At 39.1% G+C, this 25,680-nt stretch overlaps 1 protein-coding gene across 2 annotated transcripts in view; it reads right to left on the bottom strand.

Annotated features, from left to right (window-relative positions):
* The window catches only part of DOCK1 (dedicator of cytokinesis 1), a 502,791-nt gene that overhangs the window by 375,644 nt on the left and 101,467 nt on the right, over positions 1–25,680 (bottom strand). Inside the window, exons 7-16 of one of the 2 annotated variants that reach the window (XM_089510135.1) lie at positions 20,310–20,445; positions 19,513–19,670; positions 17,713–17,794; positions 15,478–15,613; positions 11,956–12,028; positions 9,704–9,846; positions 8,066–8,191; positions 6,240–6,364; positions 5,282–5,380; positions 2,067–2,139 (exon numbers count right to left, since the gene is read on the bottom strand). In XM_089510135.1, coding sequence (XP_089366261.1) covers positions 2,067–2,139; positions 5,282–5,380; positions 6,240–6,364; positions 8,066–8,191; positions 9,704–9,846; positions 11,956–12,028; positions 15,478–15,613; positions 17,713–17,794; positions 19,513–19,670; positions 20,310–20,445 — 1,151 coding nt within the window. Of the gene's footprint in view, positions 1–2,066; positions 2,140–5,281; positions 5,381–6,239; positions 6,365–8,065; positions 8,192–9,703; positions 9,847–11,955; positions 12,029–14,632; positions 14,720–15,477; positions 15,614–17,712; positions 17,795–19,512; positions 19,671–20,309; positions 20,446–25,680 lie in introns of those variants that run through there. The other variant, XM_089510136.1, reaches the window with a different exon arrangement.

Raw genomic sequence — 25,680 nt, 5'->3', positions numbered from 1 at the left:
AAATGAAATATATTACCCTTTCAGGCTTTCAGGAGCAGCAATTTTAATTTTAATAATAATAATATAATAATAGAAATTTATTTATATCCTGCCCAATCACTAGGAATCTGGGCAGCTTACAACATTTTGTAGCTGGAAAACCTTGTTTTGGAGGAAGAGCATCTGGGAGCAACCTAGGGGCAGCAGCATGACTCTGATCTATGATAGACAGGGTTTGGTCAAACAATCCACAAGTGAACCAACAGAAGTCCTGCTTACAAACTGGATTTGTGAAAGATTAAGAGGAGAGAAAAAGAAGAGTTCAAATTCCACTGGTTAGGTGACTTTGCAGTGGTGTCTTCATCCTTTCTCCAAACCTCCAATATTACATAAGTGTGATGGGCTCTGAGCCCTCCATGAAACATCAGGTGCCATTTTCTCACTATGAGCTATGCTGACATTGAGATGATCAAGTACAGATTTTAACAACACTACAAAACAGCAATTATTATTTAAAAGAGTTAACACTAAACATATGCTGCCACTACTTGCCTCCAAGCCCATGATCTTCAAACACAAATTTTAAAATTAATAAAATTTACATAATTCTAAGACTGTAAGTTCAAGGGGAAAAAAGAAAACCACCAGCAGAATCAGAAGGATGACTACTCTTCCCCACTGGTGGAAAAGTGAGGTAGTTATGGAGCAGTGACAACAGGTGGAAGGGAGAGAAGAAGAGAGTTCTACCATGTGGCAGTGACCCTGTATTTCTGTCCCCATGCAGAAAGCTTGAAATATAAACCACACTGCAGTAGAAAGTTAGTTTTCATTTGGATCAACAATTTATCCCATGAACCTATGCTTAGATATTTTCCATCGTTAATTATTAATAAAAGAACTGAATGGCTCAACTTCAGAGAGAAAAATGAATATATCAAGCAGAGATGAGAAAGAAACTGAAAAATAGCACCAGTCAATGTCTTTGTGCACACATGCGCGTGCGCACACGCGCGCACACACAAGGCATTGTGGCAGTTCTGAGCATTAATCCATAATGAATACAATAATCTAAAGCCTAATAGGTTTGGCCACCCAGGAACTGCTGCAACATAATGTGAATGCTTCCTACTGAACTAATTTGTAGTTCACAGTCACAAATTTGACAGTAATTTGCTGCACATTGTTTTCATTAGCAAAATTGTTAAATATTCCATTTGGAAAGTATTGCTCTCACTCATATGATTAATTTTTACATCAAAATAGGATATTTTAATTATACAAGCTTTAACCATTGTGGAGCAGTTGTCAAATATTACAAGTTCTTAAATACATGCAGTGGAAGTTATACCATTTAAAGCTTTGATTCTTCTCTTGATGAGAAAATAAAGATTCTAGCAGCAGGTTTCAGAAGACCAAATCACATTTATCAGAAGCATGCAGACTGTGCTTTTTTCTAATTAAACTATAATAATAGTAATGAAATCAAATAATGCAATTTCATAAAATAATTAATAAAACAATGCATTAATTAAATAATAAATAAATAAGATATTAAATAATAATGATACTAATAATCCAACAAACTGGATACAATTAAAAATATCAAATGCTAGTCACTTTAATCAAAAACATTAACCTATATTGCAACCAGTACTTGGTTAGCAAGTCACTGACAATTTATTGTATTTATTATAAATATTTCTACACAGCTTCTTATTTGCATAAAACCTAAAGTAATAGTTTTAACTCTAACCCATAACTAGGTTTCATGGTCTACAAAGATCACAGCAGCCCATAAAAAGAGCAAGCAAGTTGGTTTACTCTCCCCATATAATATCACTACTTACCAGCTTATAAGGAGCATGTGTTCAATGCCGTCAATTGATTTTACTTGTGGAAATGCAAATAGGAGGAAAGCATATCAGAAAAACCAGCAAGAGTTCAGGCCAGAAAAAAAAAAGAACTCCAAATCAGACAGGAAAGGTGATGCAAATCAGAAAGAAAATTAAAACAGTCCTTTTTTAAAAGTAGGTGCTGGCACTACAAAATAAGAGAGGTTTGCAGGGGAGAGGTTTTTAATTACTCACAATCCTGTGATGACCTGTGCCGGAATGTAAACCTCAGGTGACTGCGATTTACATCTTCAATAGGGATTGCAACCTTCACAAAAACAAACAAAAGAGATCAATATATATGGTACTCTTGAAAACAGAGGCAATCAACTTGCCTAACTAAAACATTTTATTAGCCACAAAAACAACAACGTATATTTTTTCTCCCCTGCCAAATTAAACCTATGGAAGTTAACACTGATACACTGACTATATCCATAAAGGCATTCACAGATGTTAGCTGTGCAAGTCTGGCCCAAGAGCTGGCAAGGAATACAGGGAGATAAATACACAACCACAATAATTTGGTTTACCAAGTCCATAACTTTCTTAATTACACCTGCATAGGTATGGCCTGCCATGAGGCTACAGATCCAGGAACTGAACAACCTACCTGTTGTCCAACACAGTTCAAATTCCTGACCTATCTGCAGGGCAACACTGTGGAATAACACTGTGGAATCCACAGGGATTTCAGCCATGGTGTGGTTTCCATTACCCAGGGCTGAGGATGGCCAAAAAACTCCCAAGCTAAGCCTGACCTTGTTTGCATGCATACCCAAGAAGACGGCCACAAAGAGACCCCTGCAAGGGAGGGCGTATTGAATCCACATCACTCCCTCTAAGTTGTGACCAAACAGAAAGACAAGGGGGAGAAGAATCTAATGCCAAGCAATTAACAGTCACTTTCCTCAGCCTGAACATAGAATAGATTGGTAGAAAGCTGCCAAAATCTAGACTATTAGAACAGTACCGGTAGCTTCACTTTATACCCCTCTGGTGGACCTGAAAGAAGCCTGCCCTTCACTCGCCAATGTCTCACTTTCCTCAGTCATCAATTGGACAGCTTTCAGAAGCCTACAAAAGTGATGCCCAGTCTCTAGGGAGCAGAAGACAGCTTGCTGAGGAAAATGATGACTCCCTCACCAACTGCTTACTTGCAGACCCATAAAGCTGCCTGATAATTCATGTGGCTTTTAAAAAATGAAACAGGATGAAAAAACAGCATGTGTAAGAGACAAAATTAAGGCAACTTCCATGGATGGTAAATCTAGCCATTATTGAGTTATTACCAGAGTATAATTGGCACAGTTTATTAGTTAATAGTAATCTACAAATGTGTTATAATGCTACAGTGTATTGCATTTTCCTCTCTTATGGCCTCACCCACTGTTGAAGTTGGGGTGCACTTAACTGGTAGAACATTCACTTTGCCAGCTTTGAAGAGGGACCTGAATACAAACTGTGATATCTCCAGTTAAAATGATACGAAAGAACCATGTCTGAGACTGACTAACAGCAGATAATACTAGCTAGACAATTGGCTGTGCTGACATGTTTCTGTGATAATCCTGTTGTCCTCAGTACCTACATTTTGCCTTCTTTTTTCATCTATTATGTTCCAAGCCTTGCTGTTTATACGCTTACCCTGCCTAAACCTCTAACTATGCCCAGCATCTCCTTCACTGATTTGCAGTTTACTGAGCATAAATTCTTTTAAAATAAATTATTATGAAAGTATTCCAAAGTATTCCACCGCTCTGACCACATCTCTCCTGTGTTGGCATCCCTTCACTGGCTCCCCCTCCCTTTCCGTATTCAGTACAAGCTCCTGCTGTTGACGTTTAAAGCCCTCCATGGACTGGCCCCTCCTTACTTATCAGACCTTCTTTCTCCTCACCTTCCCACTAGGGCCCTCCGTTCTGGTAGTCAAGGGTTCCTGTCTCAGCCCAGGATTTCCTCTGCCCCATCCCGGATTCGCCCCTTTTCACTTGCTGCCCCCCACTCCTGGAACCTTCTTCCCCCACAAGCAAGAGCCATCACTTCTTTAACCAGCTTCAAAACGGAGTTGAAAACCATCCTGTTCAGAGTAGCCTTCCCAGGCATTGCATAATTGTCGCTTGCTATTTAGTGTTCTTTTGTTGTCTGTTTATCAAACCATTTCCTGTATTGCTATGTACTGTATATGCATTATCCTACTTGAGAGTACAGTCGGTCCTTCTTATACACGGATTTTTTATACACGGATTTCAGCATACACAGTTTGAAAATGTTCCAAAAAAGTATAAATTTACCTTGATGTTCCACTTTTTATTAGGGACACCATTTTGCTATGTCATTATACTTAATGGGACTTGAGCATATACGGATTTTGTTATACACGGGGGATCTTGGAACCAAACCCCAGCGTATAACAAGGATCCACTGTATGTATTTTCCCTGGAAAATGATTAACCATCCATTAAGAACCCAAGCCCTCCCTCCAGTCCATCTGCCTTGGTCCAGGCCTTGGAGGTAGAGAGGAACTGCTGGACCTCATCCCCTTTCCCTCCACCACTCTCTTCTCCTTCTGTGTCATGTCTTTTTAGATTGTAAGCCCAAGGGCAGGGAACCGTCTAACTAAAAAGATTGTATGTACAGCGCTGTGTAAATTTACAGCGCTTCATAAATAAAGGTTAATAATAATAATAATAACCTACTACCATCTAAAACAGAAGTGGGCAACCTCAGCAGTTTCTGAGGACATTTTTTAAGAATTCTACTTTTGTACTTGAACAATAAAGCAGGGGAATGCTACATCGTGAAGGGGTATGACATCTGTTGCCTTGCCAAAGACACATGTCCTAGAAGGATAGGATGCCCTACAACTGTAGCTAAGCAAAAGGCATGTGAAAACACATGAACACAATATCATAAGTACATTCCTTGTTTCATCCATTACTTTTCCTTGTTGAATTTTCCTTTAGCTAATTTTCTTTCTTCTGATTTCTTTAAACTTCCAGTGTTATGAATATGTATTAATAGTGCTATTAATAATTACCATTTGCTTTGCTAAACTGCTACTGCCATTCTAGTTTGATTAACAATGAATGAGATACCTGAATAATCTGACAATGTATCTGGGCAATTTATGGCAATAAAATCAATGCCTATACTGTCCAACTTTCTAATAGAAGGGAGATACGAGACAGATGTTGGAATAATTCTGTCAAAGCTGTCTTGACCAAAAGACCAGGAGGTAAATATATTCAGTCAATGTCTTCATCTATGCTGTTCCTTAGCAACCTTTGAAAGCTTCTCTGGCAGAAATACCTTGTTTAGTCTGACAGCAATATACCAAGTCTTATCAGTTTGGTTCTCCCTGTCTCTATTGCTTGATTTTAAAAAAGGAATCTGAATGCCAGACATACCTTAACAGTTTCAAACCAGCGTGGTTGCTTTACTTGGTAGTATATTACAGACTTATATTCTGAAAGGGCTTCATCTCCAGCACCAGGAAAAATTACATTCTTTAAAAGAAAGAAAGAAAGAAAGAAAGAAAGAAAGAAAGAAAGAAAGAAAGATTTTTATAGTTGCTGGTATAAATAGGTTTCTCATTTTAATATTGTCTGTCTTGATAAGTTGGCAATAATTCAAACATTAATTAGCAAAAACACCTTTTGGTGTACATTAAATTGAAATCATCAGTAGGAAAAATCTAGCAATGCTCTTCCTGCTTGCCACATGTAATAACTGTGGGCACCACCAGAGAGTAACGAGAACGGAAATCAATAATAACAAAGTTCACTTCCTAGGACTACCCATGATTGCAAATCAACTAAATCTGGCTATTTGGTTTAAAAAGTTTCTCTGGGGTTCTGGATTTAGTTCTAGAAAAAAGTCACTCATGAAAGGACTAGAGGTACTGATTTAAATAAATACATGAGACACTGCTGGCTGCAGGACATTAAATTCTGGGGAGTCAGGAAACGTCCAAAATACTTTTTTGATTTTCTACAACTGAAGAACTCTGGAACAACTTAACCATTATTGTGAATATTATTTACATTTTTATGAATAAATTGACCCCAGCTATTTGGACTATCCAAATATTCAAATCAGGAAAGGGTTACAGATTAACATGGGAAACAAACCTTTCACAGTAAAATTCAGACACACAGTCATGTTAGTCTGGAAAATCAGTATGCAAAGGGTTCCTGTTTAAGACTAACTGTGCAAAAAGAGCTTTGATAGATTTGGTCTACTTCCTCAGATGGAATATCAGGTCCGAGTAAGCCAACTCTACAGAAGTGTTTGCTTCAACTTCTTTCACTCGGTTAGTCTCAAAGGTGGGACAAGATCCTTTTGCATACTTTCACAATAAAGTACCTCCAGTTTTTTGCCATCTTCATCATAAACCGATACTGTAACCTCTACATTCTTTGCTGTAGTCTTGCTGCCTTTGTCAAAATCTCCTTGAACTAATGTTACATAAATATCATTACGTACATCACCTGCGTAAGAGAGAGAGAGAGAAATAGAGAGATTGAGAGAAAATAACATATTTAATGGTGAGTAATATATACGCTAGATAGACAAGAATGAATACATTCTTTAGTGTTTGAAAAATTGTACTGCAAGTAATCAAAATATGCTTGAAAATTTTGAAATTTAGTACATTTGACATTAATCTGAAAGCTTTAAAAAGAAACAGACAATTTAGTTTAGATAATTTTAACATTTAAAGAAACTGACATCCAGGTCAAAATCTTTCAATAAGGCCACATCAGCTCCAATGTATTTCCCCCCTCCCCCAATATTTATATAAACGAACATTTGTAAGAGGAAGAAATTCATGATGTAGCATGTTCACAAAAAAAAGAATATACACATTCTAAACAAGCTTTATACTGGTCATATTCAGAGAAGATTTGAAAGAGCTCCCTGCCATCTACTCTCTGTTAAAAAAGCATGGCAGCCTCTGGATTAGTAATAGTTGTCCTTTTCATTCTATGACAGAACCGGAAAAAGAAGACTTGATCAATGCCATATTCTCTTTTCTATATTCTAGAGGTCCATCACCATAATTCTCTACTCATAGGCCTGCTGAAAGGGACTACGTAAAAATATCGCCAGACACTTTCAATCCTTTCTTTAAAGAGGTTCCATGCACTTTTTAGTTTACATTTCCCAAGACCAATTTCCACTGCTATCTTTACTTCCTTCTTTCCAGCTCATTTTGAAAAGGACCCAATTCTGACATTAGTCTCTATGATTGTTCCAAAACTTAACACTGAAAAGCACATTCTAAATGCATACAATTCCTTGGTCTGGTTGGTTTTCTGTCCCAGAAAAAAGACTACCACCTCTAACAATACCTTTGGTAGTGAAAATTAAATAAGTGGTTTTTAAATGGTTAACATAGGCACTGTACAGACGGGCCCTACGGGCTGCCGTCGTTATGTGCGAGGGGTGGCGCTTCAAGACACAACTCGCCCCTCGCATGTGACAAGGGCGGCAAAATGGTGGTGCCCTGTACATATGGGCGCTGCCATTTTGATGTGACGGACGCATAGCGTCCGCACGTCCCGGCACCTTTGTGATGCCGCAAGTGCACCATTGGCGCCTTGTGGCGTTACAAAGGCGCCACAAGAAGAACCCATTTTTGCGGGTTTTTTGCTCCGTGACGGAGCCGCGCAGTTTGTCCACTGTGGCTCCCTTGCGGAGCAAACCAGGGCGGCGGAAGGTCTGTATCCCGCCTTAGCGAGTATTTTTTATTGTCCTACCTAAGCATTTCACTTAGTAAATGTTAGCATTTTCTGAAAAATGTGCTCACATATCTGCATGCAGTAATGGATAATCTAAACACTTGATAGCCCATTTGGACATTCAAGCAACAGAACGACTTTTGAAGTCTGCCTTTATTGCTTCATAGATTCATTCATAACATACATTAAAAGCCTAAGCAGTCAAATCACACCTGGAATATAGGTTCTGAAACTAACGGAAGTAGACATTCTATCTGTGCACAATTTGTCCACTGTGTTAACAATAGTACTTCTACATTATTAATATGGACCTGATAGCAGATAGAAAATACTGTTTTTAAACCAGATTTCCCCAAAATACAAACTACTACTAAATTAATTTAACAAGCTGGATGCTTTTTGAACTTGTACCTAATCATCTAAATCAGACAAACATTAACATCTCACCAGGCATAATAATCTCAGGAAAACCCATTTTCCTTGCCACAGCTGTGGTTCTGTCAACCAAATGGGGGAACTCCTTTCTTATTTGATGAATGTCTCCTGGAAGAAGCTTCATTGTCACCCACAAACCTGCAGCATTAAGTGAAAAAATCAATACCAAGGTCATTTTTCTTTTTCTTTTCAAATACAAATCTACCCTTGAGGAAACATCTAAGATCTAAGGAAACCTAGTCCAGGATATTCCTCACAGATAGAACCATGATCTTGATATGTGAACAACAGTTTCAGGCACTAAATGCTATTCCTCAGTGGTAGCATAAGATACATGGCACCTTTGACCTTTTCAGTAGTATATAAACATTGTGATAGCCTTATCCTCCCAAACTTTTGTCTAGGTCCTTTTAAAGATCTCTGACTTGGCAGCCATCACATCTTCTGACATATAGTTTAACTATACACTGCATGAAGAGATACTGCCCTTGTCTGTCCTGAATACCCAACATTCTGCTTCATAAGATGAACCCAAGAGAGTGCAAAAACATGACAAATTAAATGTCATCCACCAAAGGACACTTTTAAAAGCACTAATTGAATGGCTTGGAAAGACTCTTGCAACACAGTGAACAAACTATTATTTATATCTGCATTTGCCTACATCTTATTCTTCTGAAACTAACATGCATCAAAGTACACTCTTAAGGAAGAACTGGTGCCTATTTAATGTCCCTATTTTTAACATATATGGTTACTAATTATATTGCCTTTGGAGATAAGGAATAATGCACCTTGCCTGTGATTGAATTGTGTACTCACTATTTTGATCTTTATCTCCAGTTTTGCTTCTCCATTACTACAGTAAATTCTACCATTTGGTTTGTGCTTTGACTGCAAAGCTGTTTTGGCAATGTATATCTCTCTTTTTTCACACTACACTTCACAGCAGCAACTCAAAACTACCACATCAGTTGCCATATTACATGCCTGGCAAAGGCCTAGAAAAATACAAAGGCTTATTGAAGATAAATAAATGAGACTTTATGATATAGATAAAATCAAAACCGTATAATGTAAATGTTTTCTAACACAACTGACCTAAAATTTGTGGACTCCAATCAATTCTCCAATGAATAAAGGAAAGCTCCAAAGATAAACAAAAGGTACTGGAGCTCCAACTTCGATAGATGTAAAAGGGAAAAGACTGCAAGGTGTGCCATAGCAGACCAGAGAAGACTTTTCATTTGCAGGACCCCAAGCCCTCTGAGTTTCCAGTGCTGCCCCAACATTGAGAAAATGCAGCAAGGGATACATTAGAGAGAAATTCTCCAGATTAAAGGGGTGAGATTGAAAGAAGACCCTGCATTTTCTCCTACCATTTTACCTCTTGGCAAGAGCCCAAAGGGGTTGTGGACAATGAGATTCATCCAAGCTCCCTGTTAGTTATTAGGATTGCTCTACATGCCTCTCATCAGCAGAATACTGAAGAGGGAAGGAGGCAGCCATGAAAAAAGAGAACATTTCCATGAAGAACACAACTGCAAATTGTTGGGTAACTTCCAGTGCACCTTCTAAGATGTTAGATAAATTGGTGGCAACTGTGTTATTATACATATTGGCAACATAAAAATAAAGCCAAGTACCTACCCTGACCCTTGTGATTAACTTCTTTAGCAGCAATCACCTTGTTTATAACAGTCTGAAGGAAATCATTCTCCCCTGCCACCCTGGGTGAAAAACGGGATGATATGTTCAACTGCTTATGTCGAATGGCGTTATCCAATGCTAACCTGGATGTTTCACATGACGACCAACAGCAAAAGGTAACAAAGATGGGAAGAATGACAGAAAACCAGCAGTCACAGTAACAAGGAAACAAAAGAGTATCAAATAGTTGACAGAGTCATTAGTCAACACAAGACAAAGGATAGGAAAGGGTATAACAAAGACATAGGAAGATAATTGATCAGGAAAATATGGATCTAATAAGAAGTAAAGCAAACTTATGATTCTAGAAATAAATATACATCAGATTCCAGTCTAGAAACATATAGAGTAGAGATGAGAAATCTAAAAAGTGACATATAAAATAACAAAATGCCAAAATGAAAAACACAGTAGCCCTTGGAATGCTCAAGAGCTGCTTCGGATGTGACATGAACTGAGTGGTAGCTTACTGAGAGTTAACAAAAGGAGGAAAGCTACTACAAAGAAAAGTAGCTTAGAGATGTGGAGATAGACAGAATCCAAGACACATTTTTGCTATTATGGACTGAATAAATACAGAAGTAAATAAATAATATAGGAAAATGACATCTATTACCCCAAAGCAACCACATTGAGTGCCATGTGATAGCTGTTGTGTATTTATTTCATTGGCAACCCACAACTAGCATATGAAAAGAAAAAATGCCAAGTGGAATTTTTTAAAAAAAGGCTCAGGGCAAAATGCATTGGGGGGGGGGGGGATTGCTTCATATATAAAGATCTTAAGTCAACATTTATGTTGAATGATGCTGTCATTCATCATATGTGTGCATGTTACTCATTCCCAATTCAGACTTTCTTTTTGCTGAAGAACATTTTAATATACATTTTAATATACCATAGCAACAAAAAAGAGAAGGCTTGTATTATTGTAAATCCTTTCAACATTCTGAGTTGTTCACTCCATTGTAAGTCAAATTTAATGGAGCAAGAAACTGGTAAGTGTTCCATTAAAATCTGTTTTTCTTTCCCAATAAACATGCATTTTCAGTGTTTATTCTTGTCTACCAAAATATATACTGCTTGCAGTTTCATTTATAATGATCACAAAAGATTAGCAGAAAGTATTTTCAAAAGCTCCCAGGGTTCATGAAATACCTAGTTAGTACATTTTAAATCTGCATGCTTTCAATAACACACACCATAATAACCAACAAAATAAATATCTGTAACTGCCAGAGCTACCAGGCATATGAAAAGCAATTAATCCAGCTACTGAAAAATCATTTCATCTAACATCCAAAAACCAGCCCTGCTCTTTCATCCAAATTCCCAAGCACTTTAGATGATGATGATGATGATGATGATGATGATGATGATGATGAGGATATATTACAACTAGTTTGAGCAAAAAAAATTCTAATACCACTGTCTAGTGAATGCTCTCCAATTTCTAACATAGAATTAAGGAAACGCATTTTCAAATTGTTAGCATTTTTTTCTCAATTTATCTTTTCCATTTCAATATCTCAAGCAGGCCTTCACTCAAATTGATATTTTGGTGCGTTTTAATCTCTTACGTATGTAAACATTTCCATTTGTTTTAGTGACAGTAGTAAATAGCACATATAAAAGTCTTTCTGCCTTGAAATGAGTGAAGGGGCTCTACAGGTACATCAGATTTCTGCTTCCCATAAATGTGGACAATGACAGAGTTTGAGTATTCACCACTGGAAAATGTCTCAGCATGGACATAAATTCTTAAAATAACCCCTTACTCAGCGATGACCCCAACAACTATACTTGGATTATATAGGTCAGTTACAACCTATGTTATGCTCTCAATTCATAGTGCACCACAGACAAGACTATCTGCTTGCACATATTAAGCAGGTTGGTTATTAAAAATATCAAAACAAAAAAAAATTCAAAATAGCTTTTTTGTAATTTTATTTGATTAATTTATTTAACCAGATGGCGATAATCAAAACAAGAATTCCATCCAAAAGTGATCTGATAGCTATTTCGTTGTGATATTTAATATTATTGCACACACTAACATTCCTTCCCTTTCTCAGTCTTTCTGTTATCAAAACCATCTGAGTGAATTTTTAATCTGAGGATTCATAATCCTCTATAGTACTGCTAGAATATCATCTCTGACATTTTTTCTGCATCTACTTTGTACTTACGGCTGAAATGGAATGAAGTGTTGCTTATCCTCATCATCTACTTTCCCATTAATTATGTCAGTTACATCCATTACTGAAATCAAAAAGAAAGAAACATCATTAAATAGATCAACATCTAAAGAAAAAAGAGTGGCAAAAACATATAAAGAAATCTTTGTGCTTTGTGACCAGACAGTTCAAAACTGTTTCATGGCAAAAATGTATTATCTTCAAAGATAGTGCTGCTACATTCACATCAGTGAAAAAAGTAGAATTTTCTGAAGATAGTCATGTCTCTACATTGTACATCAGACACTGAAATAAGTTACAATTGATAACCCACTTTATGGCAGAATGAACTGATACTTTCATGGTAGATGTTGTAAGTCTAAAAAGAGCAATGGCTATCAGGGAAAATGAACATTCTCTTTTACGTATCATTAAAGTATATTCTGTATAACCTTACAAAACAAGTCTTTCAGTTATCTGAAATATTTATGTTCTACCAAGCATTTTAGAAACAGATGGATGAAACACCAAATCACATTGATGGACTGTAGAACTCCAGTAGCATACGTTCCCTGTGCTTGTCTTTCTGCCCCTAGCACAGTGGGCTTTTTCAGTGCCAGAGCACATGCCCATAACCAATTAGTGATCAGGGTTGTGCAGGGCCACCCAGGCAATACCCAGATACAGTTCAACAACAAAAGAAAAGAACAGATGTTGTCCTCCTAGATGTCTAGTACGTCATTGATGAAGCCATCAATAGCAACTGCACTGGGAGCAGAAGGGGAAGTCCATTTACTCACTGGAAACCTAAAAAGAATGAGGCCTGTTGTTTTCTTCCAATGTGCCCACACTCTTCCCTAGTCACTAACTGGCCATGGGAGCACTCTGGGACTCAACAGGGAAGAGGTGAATGACCAAGGATGTACTGAATATCTTCTTTCATAACAGCTCAAACAAGACATACACTAGCATACCTTCCTCTTTCACCAGCATATGTCACCAACAGAATTCAAGCCCATGTCAATTTATAAAGTGATAAAATAATGAAAATAAAACTCAAAATAAAATCCACATAAATCCAGTATGAGAGGCAGTAGAAGTGGATGGCTCGAAGCTGATTCATTTTGCAAAAGAAGGAAGCTACTAAATTAAGTGGATTTTGCAGCTATGCAAAAGACACTATGGCCTGTTACAGACAGCCAAAATAAAGCTGCTTCGAGTCACAGTGGAGGTATGGTGTTTCAATGAAGCATGCGTCCTAAGAGTCCAGAAGTTGCACCAAAGCCATGCTCCAGCCCTAAGGACTGGAGCGTGGCTTTGGTGTGGCTTCTAGACTCTTAGGACGCATGCATCATTGAAACACTATACCTCCACTGTGACTCGAAGCAGCTTTATTTTGGCTGTCTGTAACAGGCCTATGAGACCAGGATATGAAACCAGGAAGACTTTTAAATGGATCTGGTTAACAAGACATTGAATCTTGAATCCATTTCCTAAAGCAGATGCAACAGGATTTGGGGAGGAGAGGGCAGCCATTCTAAAGCAGAGCTGGTAGCTGCAGCAGGGATCAGTTTCCTGCTTTTTAATCAAACATCAGCTGAAGAATCAGCTCCCAAAGTAACCATAAATGTGCTTCCAATTTACACATTCAGTTTTTGTTGCTGATTTTTAAACAAAAGGAGTGTCTGGGGGCATGGGTTTCATGGATTCTTAGAAGACCAACACTGCTCAAAGGGAAACTTTTGAACGAAGTAGTGTCTTTTTTCATCCTAAATATAATGATTGGAGTAGTCTAGAGGTTTGGAAAGGCTCTGGGGTTAAAAAAAAAAAAGTGGTGGTGGAGCTATATCTTCCATATACCTTTTCTAAGACCTGCATCCTACTCTATAATCAAACAGAGTAGACGCAAAACTGTGACTCAGTAGATACATAAATGCCACTGAATAAATGGGTCTATTTTAGTTGAGCCTAACAATATGATTCAAGGCTAAAAAGCCAGCATAACTATGATGCATGTTTATCCAGTCTAGGCAACATCATTATTTACCACATATAAGCCTGAAATCTGTTACAAGATGTAACTGCAGTGGATGCAATGGATTAATAAGATTTACATACATGCTGACTCACCATTCAGAAACTCATTCAGTGAGTCTGCTCTAGTTGGACTGACCGACAAGATTCAAGCCACAAAGTGCCAAATGTTTTCTGCACGTTACAGAGATTAAATGATAAGACCACCTCTGTCCGCCAGCTCATCTTTTAACAGATACAATGCAAAAGGGGACAGTGAATGCAGATGGAAGGGAATGAAAGCATCTGAGAAGCAGCTCCTTCTCTGGCTGATGAATGGGATGGAACTAATGTCCCTCGGCCTTGCCATGACATTTCTTCTATAAAGCCAAGAATGTGGCCTCCAAATGGCCCTTTAACTCCTGGCCAATGGAAAAGGCCAAAGATCCTCCTTTCAACTCTACAGTCAACAACTGGCAGCAAGAACAGTGGTTTTTTTCCTTGCAAAAGGGATAGGCTATTTACCTGCAGTAACCTCCCTTCTGACTAGTTCACATGCCCACCTCAGTCTTCTTACCATATTCCCAGGCAACAGGAGTGCAACAACTCAGTAACCCCCTGGCAAAGGGTCAGGGACTAAGATTAGATAGATCAGCTTCATAAGACTCAGCCTTACTCCCTGTTTATATAATGCCTGGCCTGCTTGCAAGATGAATCTTCAGCCAATACAGCATATTGTTTACCCATCATTTCTCTCTAATCCAGGACCAGCAATTACATTTGACATGGCCATACTGGTGTTGCACCAGTGATCACCTGCAACAAATGAAAAGTGCATGCACACATTGCTGAAGAACTTGCATACTGCATAGCCAAAATATTTGAGTGGACTGAACAATTACAGATTGAGTACCCCTAATCTTGAAATCCGAAAACCTCCAAAAACCAAAAAAATAAAAAAATAAAAAAATAAAAAAATCCACCAGCTGCCTACTTCTTCCTTTGAGGAAGCTACTGCAGTGCTCCAGCTTATCATATCTCATATCTTCAGTCTCTCTCAAACTGCACATCTTATACACAATGTAAGTAGCAAATGGACAAGAAGACATGAGCCTGGAGAGTTACAAATGAGCAGGAGTGCCATAGATGCTGCCTTGAAAGCAAAAACAGGAGGCTAGCAGCAAAACAAACAAACATGAGGATTCAGAGAGACTGAGGATCTGTGAAATGGAGAGACTCTAAATCTAGTGTTCAGTGTGAATCCATGTCTCCTGCCATTTCACAGACCACTGTGTCTCTCCCCAGCCTTACAAATACAGTACAGGTACATACTACTCCACTTATGTTTTGCAAAAAAAAAAAAAAAAAAAAAACTGAACTACTTCTAGTTCCAAGCATTTCAGATGAGGGATACTCAACTTGTATAAAACTACAATCTTACACGTCAGCAGTTCTTCAGCATCACATAGCTACTCTTACGTGCGTCATATTTTGACAGCGCACCGAAATATAATAGATTACCTGCCACACCAAAAGGTCGCCGTAGCCCAGAGGTTAGCTTTCTTGTGTTGTTGTCTCTTTGTTCCATTCTGCCTACTCGTACGATCTGACAGACAAAACTGATTTTCTCTCTTTTCAGGTCTTTGCTGCCAAGGTCCTAGAAATGTTGTATTTTTTCACATATTTACTTTACAAAATTCATTCACATTTCTACTTCAGCATGCACAAAAGAGAAGATGTGCCATTTAGCCTTCTCAGATGCCATCTCTTCCATTTTAAAAGTTATTTGCATGACAAAAAATTATCATAACGATAGTTAAGAAATAGATTTACATGGAAAAAAATTTAATGGCCCTACAGAATCCAGAACAATTCCTCTAATTTAAAATTCTTATTTCTTGCATGAGAAGAATGAGAATTGGTTATGGTGATACAAAAAAGAGTTTCAGTAGCATCAGAAGTCATGTTACTTTATGTTCTGAACTGTAACTGACTCTCTCCAAAACTTCATTCGTTATGAAAAACAGACACTTATTACTGTTGTAAGATGGTAATTCTGCAGCAGATGATATAAACAGAGACTCATTTCAGCCCTTTGCATGACAGGATCCAGCATCTCCACACATGAGGTGGCAGAACTAATCTACTTCAGTGGTTCTCAACCTGTGGGCTGCAACTTTGGGGGCTCAGGTGACCCTTTGATAGGAGTTGCCTAAGACCATCAGAAAATGCATATTTCCAATGGTCTTAGGAACCGAGACCATCGGTTGGGGGTCACCACAACATGAGGAACTGTATTAAAGGGTTGTGGCATTAGGAAGGTTGAGAGCCACTGATCTAATTCTTCCTTGGCTGGCCAGTTCCCTATGATTGGCTGAAAGGAAGCCCTAGGTTTAGGAGCACACACACCTTAGGAAGGGCTGACGAGAAATGGATTTCCAAAGGTTATAGAGTGTGGAAGGTGGTAATAATAATAATAATAATAATAATAATAATAATAATTTATATCCCTCCTTTCCAATGAGATCGAGGCAGCTTACAACATTAAAATATAAATACATTAAAATAAAATCTCCCAAAACCCCACCCACCCATCCACTGTAGACCCAGAATTAATAACAATAACTATAATAAACAATATAATTAATTTTAAAAAAAACCTGGTAACAAGGAAAAGTGAAGTGTTCAAGCATGACCCATCTTCCTCCTCAAAACTTGAGGCGGAACAAGCAAGTTTGTAACAAGAAACCTTCTTCCTCCATTCCATTCTCAACTTTGAACTACCAAACCAAAGCAAAGTATCTAGCAAAGCTATTAGAAGAGAAATTCATCTTTATTCCAACCCTGGGCAATTGTTAATGTTTAGCTATGAAGCTTACAAGGACACAGATCTCTTCCGGCAGGCCTTCCCAGAATAAAATATTCGGCCACGAAAAAGACTTCCTCATTTATCGAACTCTGCCCATGGTTATTGTTGGATTTTAAAATATTAGTTTTAGTCTTATACTGTTTAATCTTGTTTTAAGGGGGGGTACTGTGTATATATGGATATATTTTAGCTTGTTGTACGCTGCTTTGATTGCCTGGCAAAAAGTGGGATAAAAATTAAATTTTTTTTAACTAAAATCCATCTGTTTACTGGCAGAGGTCAAACTTGTGGAGAGCAGACAGGATCATGCCAAGCTAGCAACAGCCAATCAGGGTCAGCTGGCTACTATGGAAATAAAATTAAAATTAAAATTTACTGCCATTCAGGGGGTCATCTGACAGCCAATAGAATTTTGACATGTAGAGAAAAAGAATTCCATTGCTTACAGTCAGATAGGGTTTTGGTTTCAGACAGTGAGGGGCGGGTTTTGTGAGAGTCCAGAAGTTAGGGACTGTGAGGGCTAAAGTTCAGAAGGAAAGGACTTAGCTCTAAGACCGAGCTCATTGTGAGGGAGTTTCGGGGATGGATAGCCTGAGGGCTAATACAGAAATAAGGTTGGAAAGACCACAGTACATAAGGACAGTGTGAGGGTCCTAAAAGAGAATACTTAATAGATTTATAAAGTTGAAACAAAGTGTAACAAGAACAAGTGAAAATAATCCAAATGAAACACTGACAACCAACAGAAGCATGTGCTCTATAGCTGAGCTATGGGTCTTTCCTCAAAGGCTCCCTATTGGTTTTCCTTACTGTAAACAAGGCATGCTTTGGAGAATGTTGCAGCAACAGGACAGCTCAAAACTTCAAATTTAAAAAGGAACACTTACTGTGAAGACTGCTCGAAGATTATGTAATCTATCTATGTCTTTTGGCAGTCCTGAACTTGACCACCTCACCAAATAATTCTCACTATGGAAATAAAATTAAAATTAAAATATTTTATCAGCTATGTCACGGTTTCAGACTTACAGGCAACAACTAAAGTATCATATTACATCATACCAAAACCTATGTGTAAACAAGTACATTAAATAATTTTTACTTCCATTGTGCTGTAGAAGAAATCTGTTCTGTAGGTAAGTAAGGAGGATCCTGATTGGTTTGCCCCCAATATATTACCACAAAGGCTTAGGAATATGTTATGTATAAAGCCAAAATAATTCCACAGAAGCTTCTCTAATTTAATATCTAGATTATACATATCAGCTCACAGTGTTGGTAACATCAAGAGTTTTACAATTAAAACGTTGTTGTTGTTGTGTACCTCCAATACCTTTCCAACTTATGGCAACCCTAAGGTGAACCTATCATGGGATTTTCTTTGCAAGATTTGTTCAGAGGTGGTTTGCCATTGCTTTCCCTTGAAGCCAAGAGCATATGACTTACCCTAGGCTGCCTAGTGGGTTTCATGGATTAACTGGGAATTGAACCCTGGGCTACAGAGTCTCAGCCCAACACTCAAACCACTATGCCACACTGGATCTCAGTTAAAACATTATGCTCATTTTAATCATATTCATAATTAATAATTTTAATATTATTTACCGTATGTACTTATGTGCAAGTCAACCTCATGTATAAACTGAGGGAAGGTTTCAGGGTCAAAATTATGGATTTTGATATGACTTGTGGATAAATTGAGGGTAAAACTTAGGGGGCTATAACAAAGGCTGTAAAGGAGAAAACACCACTTTTTTTCCCTCCTTCTCCTTCTCCAGACCTCTCCCTACCATCTAACAGCACTTCCCTGGTGCTGGAGGAAAGATTTGAAAATCGGATTGGGAAGGGAAAGAAATTGAGTTAAATCAGGTGTCTGATTGGGAGAGAAGGTTGTTAACATCGGATTGGAAAAGAGGAAAGTGGAATTAAATGTTTGTTTGGTGGGGAGAGAAGGCTTTAAAATCAAATTGGGGAGGGAAAGAACTGGAGTTAAATCAGGTGTTTGTCTGATGGGGAGAGAAGGCTTTAAAATCAAATTGGGAAGGGAATCACCTCTTTCACACACACACATTCCTACCTGGGAAGCATGAGGCATAAAGCAGAAGACTGGGGCATTGGGGCGGTGGTTCTTTCAGGACCTTTCTAAGCAGTATTACCATAATGACCCACAGATATGTGAACCCAGGATTTTAGGGTCGATTTTAGAGTCAATTTTTGGGCATAAATTTCTTGACTTCTAGTCGAACATATATGGTAATACTGATCTTGTTTACTTTCAATGTGCAGTTTCATCCTTTCCATCCTCAAAGCAGGTCTATTACATTGGTCAGTACAACTCCCATTTTCAGGAAAGAAAAGGGTGAAAATCCAATCTCTTGCTAATAAAGAATAGAGAGCTTTGTTTAAATAGATTTTATCTCTTGCATAAAGTAACTATGACAGTGAAACAAACACGGTGATAAATTTCTACCATAGGCACCCCAAACCTTTTAATACCACATTTTTGACATGCAATATTTTAGAAATGGCAAGCAAACAATTATTTCTTCCTTTCCTCTGTACTTGCAAGACTGTTTTTAAATGTAAACATTTATATAGCCATACCACCAGGCCTGTGCCCTTGGGATTAGACAAAATAGATGTTTAAACATTAATAAAGCAAACCAAGTATGCCACGCAGCACTGACCTGATAAACTTGGATTCCAAAGGATCATACAAAGACATCAAGACTTCAGCATCTTCTCCAATTTTGCAAACAACATTTTTCAGGTTTACAAATAAGGCAAATGAAGGTGTAGCAGCAAACTTGGCTTGTCTGCTAATGTCAAGATTCTGTTTCTGAGACTAAAAACCAAAGGTGTAAGGAGGATTAAGAAACCCGTACTGAATTTTCTGTAAACTGCTTAAAAAAACATGTTAAATCCAGTGATGCAAACATTTACATAAATCAAATATTACAAATATTTGTACATTGTACATTGGATTGCCATTCTGTAGCACACCAACCTGACACCTCTCCACATTTACCCTTTTGTCTCCTACACAAGAAGAGGTGCCTGGTACAATGGGAAAAGGGGGTGTAAAAGGAAAGGTTATTTACAGCTTTGATGTACTTGCAAGAACACATTTTTCCAAAATGGATTATATCTAGGGCCAAATTTTTGTGGATGGGAGAACTCTTCTCAAAGGAGATCACTCTTGATATGGGGAGACATTCCTCCACCAATATACACATTCTATAGCTCATCCCAGCATGATCTTCTGGCCATAAATGTAGCATTTTAGGGACTGAACTGACTATGGTAAGGAAGATGGAGTGGAAGACAGCCACTTTCACCAGCCAACTTTCATGAATGCACCACAATGTCCTTTGAAAAATGTGATTTGGAAAATATTTTTATAAGTTGAGTGCTATATCTAATCCTTACTTCCATTTACACAATTCATAATATACATTTAGGAAAGTACACTTCTGTATCTCACTTTTTCTTCCAGGAGTCGTTCCTCCACTTGCTTGGAAGCTATTTCATGTGCTCTGAAAAGGCTGATGGTGCTGGTTTGCTCTGGATCTAATATATTTCCATCCTCATCCCTTACCACTAGATCCAAATCAAGAATTCTGTATGAAAAGAGATACACAGCACACAACATTACCAATGCAATATCTGAACAGTGCAAGAAACTCTTCAAGCAAAGCCCCTGCATCCAATTCAAGACCTTCAAACTACGCGTCCTGGTGGCGCGGTGGTTAAATGTCTGTACTGCAGCCACTCACTCAAAACCATAAGGCTGCGAGTTCAATAAAATGAAAGGGCTCAAGTTTGACTCAGGCTTGCATCCTTCCGAGGTCACTAAAATAAGTATCCAGATTGTTGAAGGCAATTAGCTTACAGTTGTAAACCACTTAGACACTGTTAGTTCATTATGAAGCGGTATATAAATGAAGCTGTTTGTTTGTTATAATACAGTTTTAGGAATGGGGTGGGAAGGAGGTGATACTGAATTGCTAAAAGCTTTTTCCTAATTATCTGAACCAACAGAAACATTCATATGTATGTATTTTATGGCACATTCTACACACCAGCCTTAGAGCAGTACAGTTTGATAGATCCAATCTATGAAGGCATCCTGGGATGTCCCAATTTTTTTTCTATTATCAATATTTTTACTTTTGTTTTGTTTTTAGTTACAAGCACTATGAGAAACAGAGACATCACTACAAAAAGTAAATTAAATTGAAAAGATGGTAGAAGAAAAAGGGAAAGGAGATGTGGTAAGGGTTAGAACTCCAAGAGTGCCCCAATTTAAATCGAGAGCAGAATGCAGCTGCTCACGCTAAGCGGGGGTGAAGTCTAACCATTTTTCCATGTCAAACCAAACATGGGTAAAGCCAAACTGATGGTCAACAAAGAGAGACAGATAAATCTGGTCTACTGACCAGACAAGAAAAGAATTGACCAATGACAATAATCTGCATTATATATGCAGAAATTCTGTATTTTGCCTTCTAGAAGCTTCCTAGAGAATGAGAAAGCATAGGCCTCAAATGCAGAGCCAAATAAAGTGGCTTCTGGCCACTTTGGGGGGCATGACGTTTGGATGATGCACATCCCCAAAGCAGCCGGAAGCTTTGCGGAGGCTCCTCTTATGGGGCAAAAGTCGGAGCTTTTAGGAGCAGATCAAATCTGCTCCTGCTGGCAGCCTGCTTGAGACTGCAGTGGTCACCCGCTTTGGAAGCAGCCCATGTGGGCACCGTGGTCCGAGCGCAATCAGGGACAGAGCAGCCAGAGGCCGTGTGCTGACAGTCATTCGAGAATTAGATTGCAGTATTTCTTCCATGAGATACTGCTATATGATGACAATCCTCCAGGCCAAAATAGAAAAGAGCTAAACCCCCCAAATACCTGAAAGGGGGCAGAGAAAGCAGACTCTATTGGAGGTGGTTCCAGGAAATCAAATAGAAAAAAAAAGTTTAACTATGCAGATAATTAGCTGTTTCCAAACAGCTGCAGATTTGCTTTGCTTACGACAAAGGAAACTAAACAAAAACAAAAATAATTTAAAATGTAATAACTTCTCATCTTCTAAAACAGTTTTATCCATCATTCCTTATTAAGTTCTTCATGAAATTACCAGGTAAGGTAACTGATTTTATCAAATAGCCCCATATACATGAAACTTCCTTATAGTAATTTCTAGGATCCCTTGCATAATGACAGCACTATTCATTTTAATAATACTAATTTTAATAATAATTACATAAACATTTTACTTTTCTTTCAGAAAATAAAACTAAAGAGCTATCTTTACCAATATTTCAGAAAATGAAGGGGAGACAAAACAAAGTTGTTTTAAGAAATCCACCAGGTATTTACTGAATGCATATTAAATGAATGTTTGCATGTAGAATTTTTAATGTCTGTTCTGAAAAATTCATTTTTGTTTCATTAAAGGTAAAATACATTACACAATTTCACTGAAATACAAATTGCATTCTTTTATGGTCCACATTTTACTCAGAGATCTAAATTCAGTTTTCTTCCCAGCTCTAAAGAGAACACTGCAATCATTTCAGCAGTCCATCAAAACAACAATGAATAAAGATACAGTACAGGATGTTCTATAATGTCTGATCATTTTGCATTTGGAGGTTGAATAGTCAGTTCCTTATCCAGATGGCAAAATAAAATTACCAGCAAATAATATTGACAACATCTGCTGAATTGTATGTGTAGAACAATCCACATCTTTGACTATAACTGTTCCATAACATAATGATTTTAGTGAGGTTTTTCATAATCGCTGCTGTTAATGAAGATGGAGAGGCAGAAATTATTCTTATTATATAGTATATCCAGCTGATTTTCCAAGAGACAATCGTGCCAAAAACCCTAATAAAAGACCTAGGGAGAAAAACATTTCCAGCAGAACTTTCACTCCCCCCATGAATGAAATCATTCCAAAACATATCGAACATTCAGAATTCCACATTATAATTGTGTCCAAACCTGCCTTGAGGGGAAGGCTTTCTCCATCAGCTTATATCAAAGGAACCCTGAATCATCTGCCAGAAAACTGAAGCATAAAATGTGTTCTAAAACACACTGTTCATGTAGGACACTTCTGTATTGTTGAGGAAGATCTATAGCAATTATTCCCAAAGTGGGCGGTACACCCTGGGGGCAGTGGAAGGATCCAGGGGGGCAGTGAGGTAGAAAGGGGGCAGTAGGGGGCAGTGAGGGGGAAAGGGGGTGGCAGGGTGGTCTTCAGTTAAAGTATTGGTATGCAGGAAATATAAGGTGAACCAGCAGTCTGTAGGACCATGGTGGGTATGAGAATTACATTAAACTTCTTTTCATGGTCCCCAGAAAACCACCACACAGCCTTGCTGATCATTTTGTATGATGGTGTCTCCCACTCTTTACCTGCCCATGTGAGCTCACTCCCTTACTGGCATCTTTTGCCAGTAGGCAATTGGGAAACTTGTGCAAGGCTGGGACACAGGGCATTACTTCTGTGACTCAGAGTAACATCATTTTGAGACAGACTGGAGCAAAAGTTAGAGCCCATGGTGGCAGGGGAGAAGTGGTGGCAAAAAGGAGCTTTCAAATTTGGGGCCCTGCTAAGCTTTGGCGGGGTACAGACCGCCAAAAAAAGGCACCTCCTCGGCACCTCTCTCTGCTGCATACAAATTGTGCGGCACAACTGCGCAGCAAAGAAGGAGCTCCCCAAAGTGGCTCCTGTTTGCGGTGCCGCAAAGCACCAAAGATGGCGCAGTTACATCACAGCTGCACAGCGCTGCTTAGAGGCTGCGCGGCTGCGACGTAATCGTTGCGCGTGCCATATGTATGGTGCTGGGCAACTGCGGCGCGTGTATGACGTGCTATGGTTGCCCTAGGCCTCCCCTAGGCAACCCTAGCACGTCGTGGACATGCCGCAAAGGGCCCATCTGGACAGGGCCTTTGTGAGCTTTGCTGGGACTTGGATGGCAGGTTGGAGTTCATTGCTTCTCCTGCTTTCTTTCATCAGACAGGCTGAGAAAAAAGGTAGCAGAAAAAACCATTTTTTTGTGGAACAGTGGACACGTCAAGCTGTGTGGGGAAGACATGTCTCTGGGTATTGAGTATCTGTGCTTGATTCTTGGAAAGAGTTCTTTGTCTTAAAGTGGCTCCTGTAGTTAAAACCTCTCCCTTTCCAGCCCACATCAGTCTCCAGTCCAGAGCATGTGGCCTCTGTAAACCCTCTACAAACACACCAGCTGCGCTTTTCTCTGCCCTGATGAAGGATTGAGAGTCCCTCCTCTCTAGGAAAAAGAGAGCCAGTATTATCAGGGACGATTCTATAGTCATGTGACCATCATGACTACATGGAGCACAGCAGACCTAATATCAAAAAAATATGCACTGGGAGGCACTAGGGTTGTAGCCCAAAAGGAAAGGGGGCAGTAGCTCAAAAAGGTTTGGGGACCACTGATCTATAGCAAGAGGCAAACTGAGGAAAGCTTGTCCACCTTACCAATAATCTTACTGAGGCTTACCAACAATTTCTGATGAACCAAGGGATTCCCTAGAATACAGCTTGAAACTCACTTCTATAATCCAAAGCTTTTAAATTAGATCATTATAAAATGAATTTGGTTTAGTGGCCCAAAACGAAGTATAAATAATTCTGCAAATCTTACTCTGTTTGTAGTTGCAAAATGAATTCAAAATGCACAACTTCATCTATTCATATGCCCATGATGGCAAACCTATGGCACGCATGCCACAGGTGGCACACAGCGCCATTTCACCTGATACGGGTCAAGGAGGAGGAGGAATAGAAGTGCCCATGCCCGTTGCTCCTCCTCCCTGCCATTTCCCAACCTTCAGCTATCTTTTGGAAACAGCTGGGAGCAAGAAAATGGCGCTGGGGAGAAAGAGCCACAGGTGCATGCCTCTGGCTCCTCCTCCCTTGCTTCTCCTGGCTTCCAGCGGCCTCTCTGAGAGAATGGGAAGCTGGGAAAAGGTTTCTGGGGTGTGCGCCCATTGCTCCTCCTCCCAGACGTTTTCCAGCCTTCAGCTGTCTTTCGGAGATAGATGGGGGACATGAAAAGGGCAGGGGGAGGAAGAGTGATCAGCATAAGCATGTTGCTCCTCTGCTTTCTTGGCCCCCAGCTACCTCCAGAGGGACAGGAACGGACACGTGCCTATTCCTCCTCCCCCTGAGCGACCTTTCCCAGCTTCCAGTTGTGTCTCAGCTGGGGGTTGGGAGAAGGGCAGGAGGAACCAGCATGCACCCATCGCCCCCCCTCCCAGACCTTCCCCGGCTTTTAGCTGTCTCTCAGAGTCAGCTGGAGGCCAGGGAAAAGGCGGGGGAGATGCCCTGCCCCAGAAGGCCTGCCATCAAAGGGCAGAAGTCCCACCCCCAGTGGGCAGAAGTCCTACCCCCGGCACTGGGTGCTACCCTGTGCCATAAAAGTTTTTATTTTGGGTGCATGGCCCCAAAAACATTAGCCATCACTGTAATGATATGGCCGAAATTAAATATGGACATCAAATTTTCTTTAACAGTCCCATTTATGATATGCCAAAGAAAAAAAAAGGGGGGGGAGAAAGAAATTGCTTAGAGAACTGTTGATCCTGGTCAGCCAAATTGATTATATTATGAATATTAAACTTCTTCCTTTCTGGACATATTTTGCAACATATTTTATTATGTTTATAGTCACTAGAGTCACCACTCAAGCATGGAAATTTAAGAAGGACTTTATAGATTTTAAATGACTTCCTTCCCATGTGTTCCCATTCACTGCCCAGCACCGCTGCTGAGGTCAGAACAAAGTGCTCAATCACACTATCAACCCTGTGCATCT

The sequence above is a fragment of the Sceloporus occidentalis genome, unplaced genomic scaffold (assembly GCF_023333645.1).
Source record: "Sceloporus occidentalis isolate IW3139 unplaced genomic scaffold, rSceOcc1.0.p SCAF_2, whole genome shotgun sequence".
NCBI classification, from domain to species: Eukaryota; Metazoa; Chordata; class Lepidosauria; order Squamata; family Phrynosomatidae; genus Sceloporus; species Sceloporus occidentalis.
The sequence above is the reverse complement of the archived record's forward strand: the minus strand, read 5'-3'. Positions and strand labels throughout refer to the sequence as shown.